This window comes from Typha angustifolia, chromosome 12, assembly GCF_048772165.1.
Source record: "Typha angustifolia cultivar Huaian chromosome 12, ASM4877216v1, whole genome shotgun sequence".
Lineage (NCBI taxonomy): Eukaryota > Viridiplantae > Streptophyta > Magnoliopsida > Poales > Typhaceae > Typha > Typha angustifolia.
Genome location: NC_133250.1, coordinates 7,859,905 through 7,875,221, shown reverse-complemented (window position 1 = coordinate 7,875,221; position 15,317 = coordinate 7,859,905). Strand labels below are relative to the sequence as shown.

The window sequence follows — 15,317 nt, the reverse complement described above, 5'->3', positions numbered from 1 at the left end:
AAGTTGTAAACATGGCCTAGTCTTAACCATTTGTGGTTGGCTATGTAGATCTTACTCCTTTCATCTCTATTTGTGCACAAGCCCTGGATTTCCCTGAATTGAGTTTTAAGGTATGTTTCAAAACTTTTTTTTCACTTGGATCAGGACTCCCCAATCCTCCAAAAATTGGTATCAGAGGTGATGGTTTAACAATCCTTAACTACTTTTGCAGTTAGTTTGATGTGGCCAATTGGTGGCTTTGGCATACATGCGAGCTTTTCTAAAGTCATGGTGACATGGTGCGACTAAGGGAGCTAAAGCCTTGGGATTAGGGGCCCGGGCACACATAATTTGGTTGCACTCGATGGAGCAAGGGTTTTGGGTTAGGACAAGGGTGTGAGGAGTTGATGAATGTGGTCAAATGAGTGGGTTTGCGGTGATTCATGAGTGGTTGAGGGAACAAAAGAGCTAGATTCTTGAGACTGGCAAATGTGACCAAAAGAAAAATGGGCATAATGATTGGTTTAGAGTAATAAGTTGGGCTTGAGGAGGAGCAGGTAATGCTGGGCGCACATGTGAAAGAAGTGATTATTATCACATGTTAGAGCTTAGTCCCACATCAGAGAGAGAGAAAGTAAAATGATTTATATAGATTCTTTGGCTTTCATTTAATAGCTTAAGCTTTTGGGTTGGGTGGATTTCAAAATGTCTCAAATCCTCTTTCACTTGGATAAGAACTTCTCTGTCCCTTCGACACTTGGGATATTTGGTGCAGGGGTATATCATTGTGTGTTGTATCGGTTGGCATGTATTGTACCGATGACTGATTGATACTCTTCATGCCACTGAAATGGCAATCCTTGTTGCGAGCTCCTATGTTTAAATTGTATATGAACATATTGCCTAATTTTGGAAGAAATTGATGTGTAGACAGTAAAGAGTAGAGACTGAATGGCTTTAAACCTTTCACCTCTCATATGACACCTAAATCTTGTTTCTTTTGGCACACGGAGAAAGGGTGTCCAAGTACATAAGAGCAGCAGTTGGTTTAAAATATTTGAACTAATTGGATCTATAGACATAGTTTGTCTTCTTCCATTTTCCAGCCTTAATTTCTTTGAGCTTTGATAGATTCAAGACTGAAAACATGTTTTTTTTTATGGCTACCTTCCTCTGTACCTTATAGATTGTAAAAGGGATTGAAGAAATAAAGCCGAAGTACACTAGAATTTAGGAATTAGTTATGGCATTTACATGGTAATGTTTCTTTCTCATTTCTCTTTTAGAGAAACTTCTTTTCTTTGTTTATACATCTATAAGTATCATAGTGTCTCTGTTTGCAGGAATTATGTTTTTTAAGTACTGAATAGAGTCCAACTTGCAGGAAAATTTTAGAAAGGCTTCTATCATATGCCCTGAGAGTGAAATGGAAGCCTTAGGAGGTTGTGTTGGGTCTACTCCGGAGCAACTGAGTGGACAGCTAAACAGACTGAAACAGAGGCTTCAACAGGAGAGCCAGAGGTTTGAATTCAGTTAAAACTTACACAGAGTACCCTCACTACTTCTGTACTTAGTGACTATGTAGAAAATGGAGTAGATTGACTTAGTCTTATCAACAGATTCACTGAGTCGATTGATGATCTTAGAGAAATGCGTGACAAGAAGGAACATAAAATCTTGAAAAAGCAGCAAATGTATTCAGCTTTCAGGGAGAAGCTAAATGTAAGTTCTGATTCATCTGGATGTAACTCATACTTGCATCATTATGGTTTGTTCAGGACATTTATTTTATCTGAACTTTTGGAGGACACATTATAATGAGTAATTATATACATGAATTACCTCATCCAACAATTGAAGCAGAATGAAATATTATGCATCTTAAACATGCCCACTTGCTTATACTTCCTGGCTATTATCAGAGAATGACTGTTTTGTCCTTATTTCAGAAAATGGTGTTCGTTTTCTGAAGTGGTTACTTGGTAACCTTATTTTGGATAAGTTACCTATGAGTTGCAAGGACACAGAATTTAGTTATATTAAGGCATGATGTATATTGTTGGTCTTTTATCTAATTGCCTAAGCTTTTAGGTCAACTGATCATCTAAAATAATATTAGAGCCAATTTTTATATAGTATTAAAGATCATGAGTTCAAACCTTGTCAGGCCTTGTTTAATCCTTCTTATTTATTATCTATTTCTAGTATAGCATGGGGAGGTGCATCGATCATCTAGTAGAATGGAGTGGTGATTATCTTGTCCTGCTCCGTATATGCATAGCTTTTTTGTGAACTTGCTGTTGTCCTGCCGCATCCTGTTTTCTCTATGTTTATCTAATGCTGCATTGTTCATTCTTAAGATAGAATGAAATTTTGCTGCTCCTCAACGAAGTACTATCTGTTGAAATGTTCTCTATTCAGTCTTTGCAAGTTTTTTTTTGTGATATATCTAACTGAACATTTGCCGATGGTATAGGCATGCCAGAAAGCACTTGACTTGCGCTGGAACAAGTTCCAGAGGAATGCTAGCCTTTTGAAAAGGCAGTTAACTTGGCAGTATGTGCAAAATTTCTTCTTAATGTTGATTTTGTGGCTATATCTATACGGGAGCTTCTCTTTTCTCCTTGGATTCTCCCAAAAATATATTCATCTTTTAGGTTCTCCTGATTTCCTTTTCGTATATGATGAATAGGTTTAATGGACATTTAAGAAAGAAAGGCATCAGTGGGCACATTAAGGTAGATTATGAGCAGAAGGTTTTATCTGTTGAGGTGAGTGGCTTGATATTGTGGTGAAACAGACCTTCCTTTTTTTTGCCTAAATTATGTCGGGCTAATATTTTTTAGCCTTAATAGGTAAAGATGCCTCAAGATGCATCTGGCAACACTGTTCGTGATACTAGAGGGCTTTCAGGTCATTCCTTGTTCTTCTCTCTATCTATATTATGGCATACACAAGTATCAGATTTTTGTCTGCGGCACCATCTGCTTTCTTTAGTCCTTCTCCTACACAATTATATTTGCTGCCCTTTTAGATGGTGTGCCGTCACTGTATTTTCTCTGTTCATTGAATTCTTCTCCTTCTGTTTGCCACTGTTTAGGATCATTCACTTCGAATTGTCTTGTATTTTCATAGGTGGAGAGAGGTCTTTTTCTACTCTTTGCTTTGCTTTAGCTCTTCATGAGATGACTGAAGCTCCTTTTCGAGCAATGGACGAATTTGATGTATTCATGGTGAGTGATTACATTTCCTTTTCTTTTTCTCCCTAAATTTAATGCTTATGTCAATGACCATTGAGTGATCAAATGCAACTTTTAGGATGCCGTCAGTCGGAAGATAAGCTTGGATACTCTCGTCGATTTTGCGGTAGAACAAGGTTCACAGTGGATTTTCATCACGCCCCATGAAATCAGGTTGGAAGCCTATCATTAATGTGTTTCAGGTGACGTTTTTTGTTCCATTGGATTAATTTGCTCTTACCTGCAACTGCTATACAGCACGGTGAAGTCTGGAGATAGGATAAGGAAGCAGCAAATGGCAGCACCTCGAGGTTGATTTAGAATTATTCTTGTGTTATACATCGTAACATCTCGGTCTTTCAGTTTTATATATGTAAATTATCATCCAAAGCATATTGTCACTATATTAACATTAACAAAAAATTCTAGTATCCATTTTTCGAGAAGAGTGGGGATGATCCCAATTTTCTTCGAGGTGAAATTGGGGCAGCCTGAGTTATATTTTATTTATTCTTATAATGTTAACAAGTTGCGATTTACAAAAGAAAAGTTGAAAATTTCTTTGTTGTAAAATTTCATACTTTGATCAGTAATATTGTTCCCATCTCAAAATAATAGAGCTCCCAGGAAGCTATTAGGTTTGAATTCCTCAGCTTCTTCTACCGCCCAGATGATTTGCTGATTTACTATTAGGGGCATTCCTGAAGCCATCACAGTATGCTTTCTTTTTATTTGAAGCGTCAGCAGACCAAAGTTCATTAGATAACTGGGTTAGATTCAAAAGGCAGGTGCGGTACTAGCCACACCATGGAGGCTCGCTCACTAACAGCAAGCTGAGCAAGACAATGGGCATTGGTGTTGTTACACCGACCCGTAAAAGTAAACCCTAACTAAGGGCTTAGAAGACATCCATCTAACACGCTCTTGAACTATTGGATACCAATAGATAAGCCAACTAATATTATCCAGTATTTGGAGAAAGGCCACCAGATGAATGCTTTCACTTATACAAGCGGTGATGGAATAAATTCTCAAAAAGATTAAATCAATGTCTTAATACTACGAATTGTGATTGCCCATTTGTAATATAAAACAAATCGAATCGCCAAATTTGTAGGTCTCAGTTCCTACAGTCTCAATTTCATGAACTGCGTTCCAGAGATTTTCACAACAAAAAAAGAAAAGAAAAAACCCTTCTCATAATACACCATTAACGATTGCTAATTTCATCCTTTTCTATTCTTTTTTCTCAAGAGAAGTGGAAATTTATTTGGTGTTTCAATTAAATTAATGTCAGTGAAATTCGAATCCCCATATAACGTGAGCCCTTTAACCATTTAAATGCTATCTCCTCGACAATTTTCATTTTCTCTTTTCAGAGGTCCACCCATTTTGCTCAGATTTCACACTTAGTTGGAAATTATTTTTAAAGCCAAGGATTGATGATTAAACTTGGCTTGTTAGATTTCCTCGTTTAGTTCCAATTTTGAGCTCATTTCTGAGTATTGAGCCAATATATCTATCTATCCAAGCTCGACTTAAAATAAAAATAATAATTTCGAACCGGAAAAAATTGATTTGTCTCAGGTCTCAACAAATCTAAACTTGATCAAGGTGAGCTCGATCTTGATTCTGGCTTTAATCTTTTTCTTTTTTTTCTATTTTTTGTGACATCCCTTATTATTTTTATTATTTTTTGGGTAGAAAAGAATAAAAGAGGAAGAACACTTAACAATTGTTTAGAAGTTTTGAATAAAGAATTGCCAAGATAGACCATTGTATCATTATCAGTTATCAATTCCCATTCTTTCGCCTTTCTCCGTTCTCTCTCATTCTCTCGTCTCGCTCTCTCTCTCTCTCTCTCTCTCTCTCTCTAGCAGAATTAACCAAAAAAACTCTCCCCCTCCTTTCCTCTCCTCTTCGTATCATCCTCCCCCTCATCCTTCTCCCGAAACCCTAGATGCCGTCTTCCCAAAACCCTAACCTGTTCTTTTAGGAGAGAGGAAACCCTCAAACCCCCATCGAGATTTGACCCCTTTAGATGCACCATTAGCTCTTGGTGTTCGATTCGATTTGATTTGCTTTCTGTGTTCCGGATCCGAGACGCTCGATTTGGCAAATGGAAGGTCGGGATCCGTCGGCGGCGCCATCGGCCGCGGGGAAGGAGGGGTCTTTGGAGGAGGACAGGCTTCTTTCGGTGACGGCGGTGCTCGCGAAGGACGCCGCTTTCCTCTTCCAGAGCCGGCGCTATGCGGAGTGCGTCGATGTGTTGAGGCAGCTCTTGCTCAAGAAAGAGGACGATCCCAAGGTGTGCGAGCTTACTCGATCTCTTTGACTTCATTGTGTAGAAATGTTTGCAAAAGGCTGCAATTTTGTGCGCAGCTTTGTTTCATTTGTTCTCTTTGTGTCGTTTGTGGCTTGGTGAGCTCTGTTTGGAGAATTTAAGGCATGCCTTCTGCTGTCGATGTTGGATCTTTTGAAAGTTCTGTTGTATGGCATTCCAAAAATTGTTTCATAATGCTAGAGGCAGTGCAAATTTTGATCCGTGTCGGCTTAAAATAGTTGGGCAGGTGAATACAAATGAAGATTTTCCTTTGTCTATCTATGCATGTTATAGAAAGAGATGTCTATTGGCATCGACAAACTTCTCAAATATAAATTTCACCCCCTGATTTCTTAGTTATGTGGAGACCTGCTAATTTGTGCTTGGGTTCCCGCTACTTAAGGCAGGCCATCAATGACCCACGTTAGCTTTAAGCCATGTGAGCTCTATTATTGGTTAGATTTCATGGATTTTCCTTTCTAAAAATGAAAAAGAGGAGTAAGACTTGCTTTGCTGACTTGATGCCATATTGCAAGCTAGACTGATCTGGTTGCTAATCTGATGGGGTCCTCACTTGATCACTTAATCTGAGGTGAAACAATTTGCGATCTATTGTTCAGACTAGGATAGTGAATTTTTAGGCGACAGAGCTCAACAACTAAACGAGATATCATTAGCTGAGTTTTGCATGTGCTCTTTGTTCTTGTGATGTTCTGTATCTGGTATGTCCGATTGATTACAGTTTGATCTAATGTTTAATAAATTCCATGTATGTTTATTGAAATAGACTATGGTTTAGTCGAATCATGTGTTGTTATTAATTACTTCTTTTATCCCCTAAGATGAACAAATCTCAGCTTCTTTTATCATGAATTTGCTAGATTGATAAATATAATCTTGGTTATTCCATCAAGTTGCTAGATTACATACACTCTTAAACACTAACTTTTTCTTCATATGCTATATACTGATCATGTTGTGGTACTGAGGTTTTTAATTTGTTGCATTGGTCTCATGTGCCAGGACGGCATGTGAGATGTACAAGACAAAGAAGTTGTGGGTCTAGTTGTCCACATTAAAGATATCTAGTAGTTAAATATGTGATGATGGAATAAATAGTGATTAGAATGAGCATCATGAAAAGTCAATTATAGGGCTCAATCAGCATGCTGATCAACACATATTAAAGGTAATATTGCAATTTGATATGGATCGTAACAACATATGCAACCAACAATTCGAAGATCAAGATAGTAGAATGACTAGGAGATGGTGGATCATTGGCTGGTCATGTCCTATTTTCATTCATATTTTTGATGCTATAATTATATGTCTGGAAGGTACCTCATCAAGTGCCTTCCACTGGTATTGACTATTGACTTAACTGTTGAGAGTATTACAAGAGCAGTTGAGAGTATGCTGGCGTAAAAATTAAGAACTAGGCAATTGTAAGGTTTGAGTAGTTCATTCTCAATTGTGTGTAGGGATCACAAAGGGTTCATTCAAACTTGATATGATGTGAAAAAATAATAATTAAGCAGTATCCCTGTGAATCCTGTCTAAGTCATTCTCACAGACATGCACTCATAAATACTCAACAAGAACATAGCTTTGGATCTGCTATGTAAATCTAGTATAATTATACTAGCTCTTGGTTTTTGTAAAACAAGCTTGATATGATACTAACAGATGTATGTCATTATTCTGTTGTATACTAAAATCATATTGCACTTCTTCTAACAACAGTTTAACATTCTATGTCTGAAGTTTTTACTATTTTATTTGATAATTCTATAATTTTGATTTTTTGAAGCTATCAACATTTTTTTTTTCTTATGAGTTAATGCAGTTCTTATTTTCAAATATTGTTCTTATAAAAGATATTACAGTAAGCTAGCTACTGTGATTAGTTTTGTATGTCATTTCTTATGTGACATTGATGGATGGTCAGGTCCTTCATAACATAGCTGTTGCAGAATATTTTCGTGATGGTTGTCCTGATCCAAGGAAGCTACTTGATGTCCTTGGCAAGGTTAAGGTAAGCCGCTAATATTTCGTTTTATGCATGTTTTGCTCTTTTAGTGACTTTGTACAGTTCCTGGAAATGTATATACTTGATAAATTAATAATGGTGTGATTAGCCATCTGTCTTAGTTAATTATGATTGACTCCTTGAGTCCTTTTCTCTTACCGCTATCTCTCAAATAGGTCATTCTTTCTTTTCTTAGAACATCAATTCAAGTCCTTTAGTTCCCCCCTTGTGGTCTCTTTTACCCTGATTGAATCATTTATCTTTAAAGATGCACATCAATCATCTGTATGATCACCTATATATATATGAATTCACTCATCTTTTACAAGCACCCACCCGGAAATATATGCATGTTTTTCTCTTTTAGTGACTTTGTACAGTTCCTGGAAATATATATATATATATATACTTGATAAATTAATAATGGTGTGATTAGCCATCTGTCTTAGTTAATTATGATTGGCTCCTTGAGTCCTTTTTTCTTACCGCTATCTTAGACAATGTCCGCAAAGATGCACATCAATCATCTGTACGGTCACCTATACATATATATACATACATATATATATATATGAATGCACTCATCTTTTTCAAGCTCTCATCCTATTAATATTCTCATCAACTGCCGTGAGCATGCCTTATAACTACTTGACCATCATATCATATATCATTATTGTTCATGTATCAGTTCCGTAAGATTTTCCCTTTTAAAAGAGTATTTCAAGATACCAAAAGCATTTCTCACATTTTTTTCATCTTGGTTTCCTTGTTCTTGGTGAACAAATGTTTTGATGTAAATTTAATCATCTTTCGGTATCTCTTGGTCACCATCTATGAAATTTCTCTTTGGTGTATATTACACTAAAATTTCATTGCATATAAGACTACTCACCTAATATCTTTGAATGCTCTTTGTAATTCAAATTTAGAAGTTTGTTTTAAGCTCATGAAGCAAAACAATATTGTCAGAAATGATCAACATTATGTGATGACATTTTGAATATGCCTGATAAAGTTTATGTGCTTGGAAGGTTTGGAGTCTTCAATTAATTTTCTGGACTTTGCAGACAAAAAATTTCTGAAGACATTATGATGTTATGTTGGTCTGGTTATGAGACTTATAATGAACTTAGATAAGTAATCTTATGTAATTTTGGATCTATTTTCTTGAAATTATCTTTTGGGGTTCAGTCAGATCAAATCTTAGGGTGCCAACTAGATTTACAATGTGTAGAAAAATATTTGTCACTGGGAGTTATTTTCTAGAAAGTTTTAGGTGTCTCAATTGAGATCTGTGTCTGAATATATTTTTTCCAGGAAGGAAACTCCAGTGAAGGATAAAGCTCCCATGTTAGGAGTTTGGTTTTTATTTACCTACTTTAGTTTATAACTATTTTTTGAAGCTTGTTTTTTTCCCTGCATGTAATTACATTATTGGCTGGTCCACTTGAATCATTTATTCATGTGGACAGGTCTGAGTATGTGTAATATAATGGCCTTATTTTTCTTTGTTACGACCTCTTAGTGTCTACGATATGGTAATTTTTCTGACTGCTTATTATTATCCCATGATATGTATTGATTTAACGTTCTTTTAGCATTTTCCTGTTTGACCCCTCACCATGATATTCGTATATTATTCCAAGATTTTGGCCTTTCTGGACCAACTAAGTAACTAATTAACATGTACTTTTGTGCTTGTGCTGGAAATTTGCTTATTTTCGACCAATCTAATTGATGTTGATGCAGAGGAGAAGTGAAGACCTTGCTCGCGCATCTAGAGAACAATCGGAGGCTGCAAACGGCATAGGAAGTAATGTTATTTCGGGCTCTAGAGGAAGTACAACTGTACTGCATCAATTCTCTTCGGCAAATAATAGCATCATTGCTTATGCAGATGAATTTGATACATCCATTGTGACATTTAATAGTGTATGTTATCCAAATGTTCTTTACTATTTATTTTAAGCTTGCCTAGCATTGGCAGAATATCAGCTTAAATAATTCTGACAACTTGATTGGTCATCGTGGTGGGTTTGCAGGCAGTTATCTTCTATCATCTGCACGATTATGCACATGCAGTATCAGTTCTAGAGCCATTATACCAAAATATTGAACCCATCGATGAGGTAATATGCAGTCAATTGTTACTTTGCTACCTTAAACTTTGTTACCTTCTTTTCTCAAGCGCTTTCTGTATATTTTTGCAGACAACTGCTTACTTTGCTACCTTAAACTTTGTTACCTTCTTTTCTCAAGCGCTTTCTGTATATTTTTGCAGACAACTGCTCTTCATGTATGCCTGCTCTTACTGGATATTGCGTTAGCTTGCCATGATGCAACAAAAGCAGCAGTAAGTTGATAACTGAACTTTCCTGTTTACTGGCCCTTATCAATATAATGCTATTATACTACAGCTAGAAATTCATGTTAGTACTACTCCTGATGCTGAACAATTATAAGTATCTCAAGGCTATTCCTATCAGTGACGTTGTCTATATTTCTTTCCAAGTCCGTTCATGTTTGTCAGATCTCGTTGTAATTCAGCTAACCATTTTATAGGACCAAGTTCTGCCATAAAGTATGGGACTTTTTACATACTAGTTTTACGTTTTTGCTTCTATGTAAATCCGGCTTGATGCTAGAAGCATATCTTATGTAGTAAAACTAGAATAATTCCATTCCCATGCTGAAATTTACGGGAGATGGGGGGTTTTTTTTTTTTTTTTTTTTTTTTGCATGCATGAATACTACTAGAGTGATGCAGAGCTATATAGCGTGATGGAATATACATTATAGTGTGATTGGGTGCTATCAGATGGGAAGTTATATTATCCCTAGAAATATGATATGTAATCCTTTTTGTTTAAGGATAATATTTCATTAATACAGATTCATAGTGAAAATATTTACTGTGTGATAATTGCATTGGCATCTGAGCTCCCTTACAGGTTAGATTCCCTCTACTCATTCTGATTCTGCTGTGACATGTCATTGCTTGGTTTCTGCAGGATATACTTCAACGCCTGGAGAGATGCTTTGGTGTTGGTAGCATATTAAATCATAATGATAATGGAAGCATAGGTCAACAGCTATCTTCAAACCAGCTGAAGGTTACTGCGAAAAGCAATACAGCTCCAGATGCATCTGGTTCTGATTCAAATGCCAGTGCGAATGAGAACCCTTTGGTGGGGAATCTTTCTGATGATGCATTGGAGTATGAAACCTTGTATTCAACTTTGGATAGCGGAAATCAGAACTTGGGTAGACCTGCCTTGAATGATCTCTCAAAGGCATCGGCTGATGTTGCTGCTAGTGCAGCAGATCTGAAACTGAAATTACAACTATATAAGGTCAGACTCCTGCTTCTCATTAGGAACCTGAAGGTCGCAAAGCGTGAGCTCAAGCTTGCGATGAATATGGCACGTGGTCGAGATTCATCTGCGGAGCTTCTTTTGAAGTCTCAGTTAGAATATGCCCGTGGAAACCATCGTAAGGCTGTGAAACTCTTGAGTACACCTGGTAATCGAACAGAAAAAGCAATGGTTACTATGTTCTATAACAATCTTGGGTGCATACATCATCAGCAAAGATCCCATCATACATCAGGCTGGTTTTTTACCAAAGCCCTGAGACACAGCTCATCATTTCGATTAGAGAAACCGTTGAAGCTTGCGACCTATTCACAGGATAAATCTCGTCTTATTTCATACAACTGTGGTCTCCAGCATTTGATCTGTGGAAGGCCATTTATTGCAGCTCGTTGTTTTCGTGAAGCTATTCCACTGTTGTATAATCGCCCACTTTTCTGGCTCCGCTTTGCTGAATGCTGTCTATTAGCACTGGAGGAGGGACTCTTGAGTTCAGCAACTGCATCTCCCTTCAAGGGAGAGATTACAATTCATGTTGTTGGATCAGGCAAATGGCGGCAAGTGGTTGTGAACTCTGTGAACTCAAGAAGTAGCTATTCAGATTCCAGAGGAGGTGATGGAATGGTCTCTGATGAAAACTTGGGCTTGCTGTCACTTTCATTTGCTCGGCAATGCCTACTCAATGCTCAGCTATTACTGGATACTCCTGAACAGAAAACAGCAAAACCTAGTTCTATGACTGCTGCTTCAGATTCTGATACTTATAGTGAAGCAACATCTATAAGCATCAAGAGTTCAAACCAGAAGAATACAACAAGTACAGATTTGAAAGGATCAAATTCATCAGCCTCCACGCTAACCACTGCAAATGGTGAGTCCAAGGGAGGTGCAAGTTCAAACAACACTTTGCAGTGTTCAGTCGCATCATATGAGAGCATCTGCTTAAAGGAAAACCACAAAATTAAGCAGGCTGTTCTTGCAGACCTAGCTTACATAGAATTGTGCTTAATGAATCCCTTGAGAGCACTACATGCTGCGAAGGCATTTCAGCAGCTTCCAGGCTGCTCTAGAATATACATTTTCCTCAGCCATGTTTATGCAGCTGAAGCACTTTGTCACCTGAACCGACCTACAGAAGCTGCGGAGCAGTTGTCTATTTATATCTTGGATGGGAACAATGTTGAGTTGCCATACAGCAATGAAGACCGAGAAAACTGGTTCATAGAGGAAGGTGGCGATGGCGAGGATTTGAATTGCTCAGCAACTTTGAAACCAACCTTTGAAGAACCCCAGCATTTGAGAAGTCTGAAGCCCGAGGAGGCTCGTGGGGTGCTTTTTGCAAACCTTGCTGTCATGTTTGCGGTGCAGGGAGATCTCGAGCAAGCCAGCTATTTTGCGAAGCAGAGTCTTGCCTCCTTGCCCAATGACCCAAGATCGGTGCTTGCTGCAGTATATGTGGATCTTCGACAAGGAAAGACGCAAGAGGCTCTCCCTAAGTTGAGACAGTGTAGGCGTGTGAGCTTCCTCGCTTCCAATCCAACCGTCAGCAGCTAATTGTGGTTTAATAGAGTGATCTAGTTGATAAATTCCCTTAGTCTTCGCCGTTCGCAACCCTATTAGATGTTCAACTGCAGGAGATATCTGTAGTAGATTTACTTTGTTCCATACAAAGAATTGATGTTAGAATAAGTTCATTTTGATTTCTTCTCTTCCTTTGCCTCTCCGATACAAATGACTGGTGTTGTCGTTGCACATTGTTTTAGTCTGTTGACGGACACAGAGAAGCTTAAAATGGTAGGATTGGCAGATTCATTAGTAAATGTGAATCCGTTTCGTTGGGAGCTACCTTCATAATTAGCTTCTTTTCAGTGCATGAAAGCTGTTGGGCAAATCTTTAGAACCTTGTGGAGCTCCTTCTCTTTTAATGAAGTGAAAAATGCAAAGTGCCTTCAAAAGTAGCATATTTAATGGGGGATGCCAGCCACATGTGTTCATCTAAGATTTAGACGTTTTGGGAAATGAAAAGAAGATTTGTTTACCAAACTAGACATCCTTAGAAACTTGAATACCTAAACAAGCCGCACCTCTCTTGCATGGCCTGCACCCAGACCCCGAGTGGTGGCAAAGCACAACGTCTAACACCATCCAATTGCCCCTGCTCGGATCGATCACAAGCTCACGCTACTGAGCTCACCCAGAGACCTGCTTCAGTAATCTATGTGCATGGGACTAAACATTTACTACGCAAATTGGTTCGCCCAAATCTAGAATAAAACTAATCTGGGCTCGAAATTAATTTTGAGCATTGTTTCAGCACAAATCAGCTCACCCAGAGCTAGCTAGCTCGTTTATATCTTATAGATTACACATGCACTTCATTGTGCCGGCACTAGCGGACTTCGAGCCTTAAAGCTTGAGCACAAACTGAGACTTAGCTCAACCGTATCTTATAAGTTACACATCACTTCGTCTCGATCCCCTTTGCCCACGAGGCGTGGGGTGAAGCCTATGAGTCTCTCCTATGAGTCTCTCCCCACCACTTCATCCAGATCTCCTCTGCCCTTCACTAGCCCTTCGCTTGCGAGGATGGTTGGGTTGGGTTTTGGGGTGTTTGAAAGGTATTTTTAATTTTTTTTGTGGTGATTCGTTACTTGTCATTTTGAAAGAGTTTCACTAGTATGATGAATAATAATTACATTTGATGTAATATAAAGTAGATATCAAATATTACATAATAGTGAATCTATATTGGGAATTAGTAGTGTTTTATACCAAATGATGAAAATACCTTGAGTAGATATTGAAGTAGTAGTAGTAGTAATTAGTATTTTTTTTTAAATAATATTATAACTGCAGACTTAATGAACTCCATATATCTGCAATATATCGTATTTAATAAGCATGTCCTCACATTGTCAACAGGAAATAATGTTTGTTAATAAGCATGTCCTCACATTATCAACAGGAAATAATGTTTGTAAATTTCCCTGCATTTACTGTCACAAAATCCTCGCACTAGCATCATCCTCGCATTTCTGAATACATGATGTACACGTCTATTTATTTTATACTTGCTCGTTTTGTTAAAAAAATTATAACCACGCATTGAACAAACCCTACTTCTCCGCACTGGCCATTTTCCCGCATTGCCATGCCCATAGACCATATCAAGAATTACGCCCGACCACACAAATGTTCCCAAGAGAGGGTAGATACTTGCGGTAACTTGCTAGCCCATCACCCGGCGAACAACATGACGGATTGTTCACCACTGCAGATTACGAACTTCGGTTGTAAGCCCATCACATGAGCCAATATCGCATATCGATACTACCATCTCAATCATCGACTCTACATAATCGCACCATCATACGAAAACTCATGATCTGTCGTTCATTAACACCCTCACCTTGTGTTATCAGGTTTCACTAGATCTACGTTATCCTAATCTTCTCTCTAATTTAAATACCCTAAAGATTATAACTCTCGTCGATCGATAGTAAATTACAGATTGCCTAACGAAACGGCTTTCTGATTGAATGTGATCAACAGAATAAGACCTTCAACGTGGGCCATCATATATAAATATAATAAATATCTCTTGCACCTAATCCTAACTAGGGAGGTGTCGGGTACTGTCGAAACACAGCAATCACCCATTTATAGTCGTGTACGTGTATAAATGGCATGATATTATACAACACAATAAGAATAATATAACACACATCATTATCATGTATTATGTGCTACAACACATGATCATATCAAACAGATATACATAGAAATTATGATAAGTATAATCTTACTAAACAATAAATAAAACTAACATGCACAACATGCATTTTTAATAGTAAGGAAATGTATACACATACATAATATGAATGCAATAATGACATATGGTAAAATATTGCATTCTTTATACTACTCCTAAATTATAGAAGTTTCACTTACCTGATATCGCTTCTCAGGTAACTGGTTGTAACTGCACCAAGGGATCATACTCGCATGATATAAAATCCACCTCGATAATGAAGCAATAAAAAACATAAGCACCACACTCCTAATACTAATTAATTAAATAATCATACTAACGTTTGCATAGGCTTAGATAGATCCATTTAAGAATTCCTTAATTTTAATAAATAGGTACACCTAATAAAATTGTACCATTGCTTGAAACATTAATTGTAATTTAAAATAATACCTCGAATTATCATTCCACTAATCATTATTGATTTAAAGTAAATCACATAAATAAAATTTAATTAATCTACTTTGTTAATTAAGATAGCCCGTTAATATAAATTCGTAATATGTATTAATTATCTAACAAGAGAAATTAATACAAATACACTCAGATCATCGACTCATTT

At 37.3% G+C, this 15,317-nt stretch overlaps 2 protein-coding genes across 4 annotated transcripts in view; both read left to right on the top strand.

Annotated features, from left to right (window-relative positions):
* Positions 1 to 3,792, top strand: part of LOC140772272 (structural maintenance of chromosomes protein 6B-like) — a 36,296-nt gene extending 32,504 nt beyond the window's left edge. Inside the window, exons 21-28 of one of the 3 annotated variants that reach the window (XM_073114258.1) lie at positions 1,364 to 1,500; positions 1,599 to 1,701; positions 2,456 to 2,535; positions 2,672 to 2,750; positions 2,835 to 2,892; positions 3,115 to 3,212; positions 3,298 to 3,392; positions 3,477 to 3,792. In XM_073114258.1, the coding sequence (XP_072970359.1) occupies positions 1,364 to 1,500; positions 1,599 to 1,701; positions 2,456 to 2,535; positions 2,672 to 2,750; positions 2,835 to 2,892; positions 3,115 to 3,212; positions 3,298 to 3,392; positions 3,477 to 3,534 (708 nt within the window). In that variant the 3' untranslated portion in view covers positions 3,535 to 3,792. The remainder of the gene's footprint in view (positions 1 to 1,363; positions 1,501 to 1,598; positions 1,702 to 2,455; positions 2,536 to 2,671; positions 2,751 to 2,834; positions 2,893 to 3,114; positions 3,213 to 3,297; positions 3,393 to 3,476) is intronic. The other 2 variants (XM_073114257.1, XM_073114259.1) reach the window with 2 other exon arrangements.
* Positions 3,793 to 5,030: 1,238 nt separating this feature from the next.
* Positions 5,031 to 12,756, top strand: LOC140771932 (uncharacterized). Its single transcript, XM_073113771.1, has 6 exons — positions 5,031 to 5,526; positions 7,493 to 7,579; positions 9,323 to 9,505; positions 9,616 to 9,702; positions 9,855 to 9,926; positions 10,585 to 12,756. Exons 1-6 carry the CDS (start codon positions 5,338 to 5,340, stop codon positions 12,496 to 12,498), a joined length of 2,532 nt encoding a protein of 843 aa, XP_072969872.1. The 5' UTR covers positions 5,031 to 5,337; the 3' UTR covers positions 12,499 to 12,756.
* Positions 12,757 to 15,317: the final 2,561 nt, after the last annotated feature.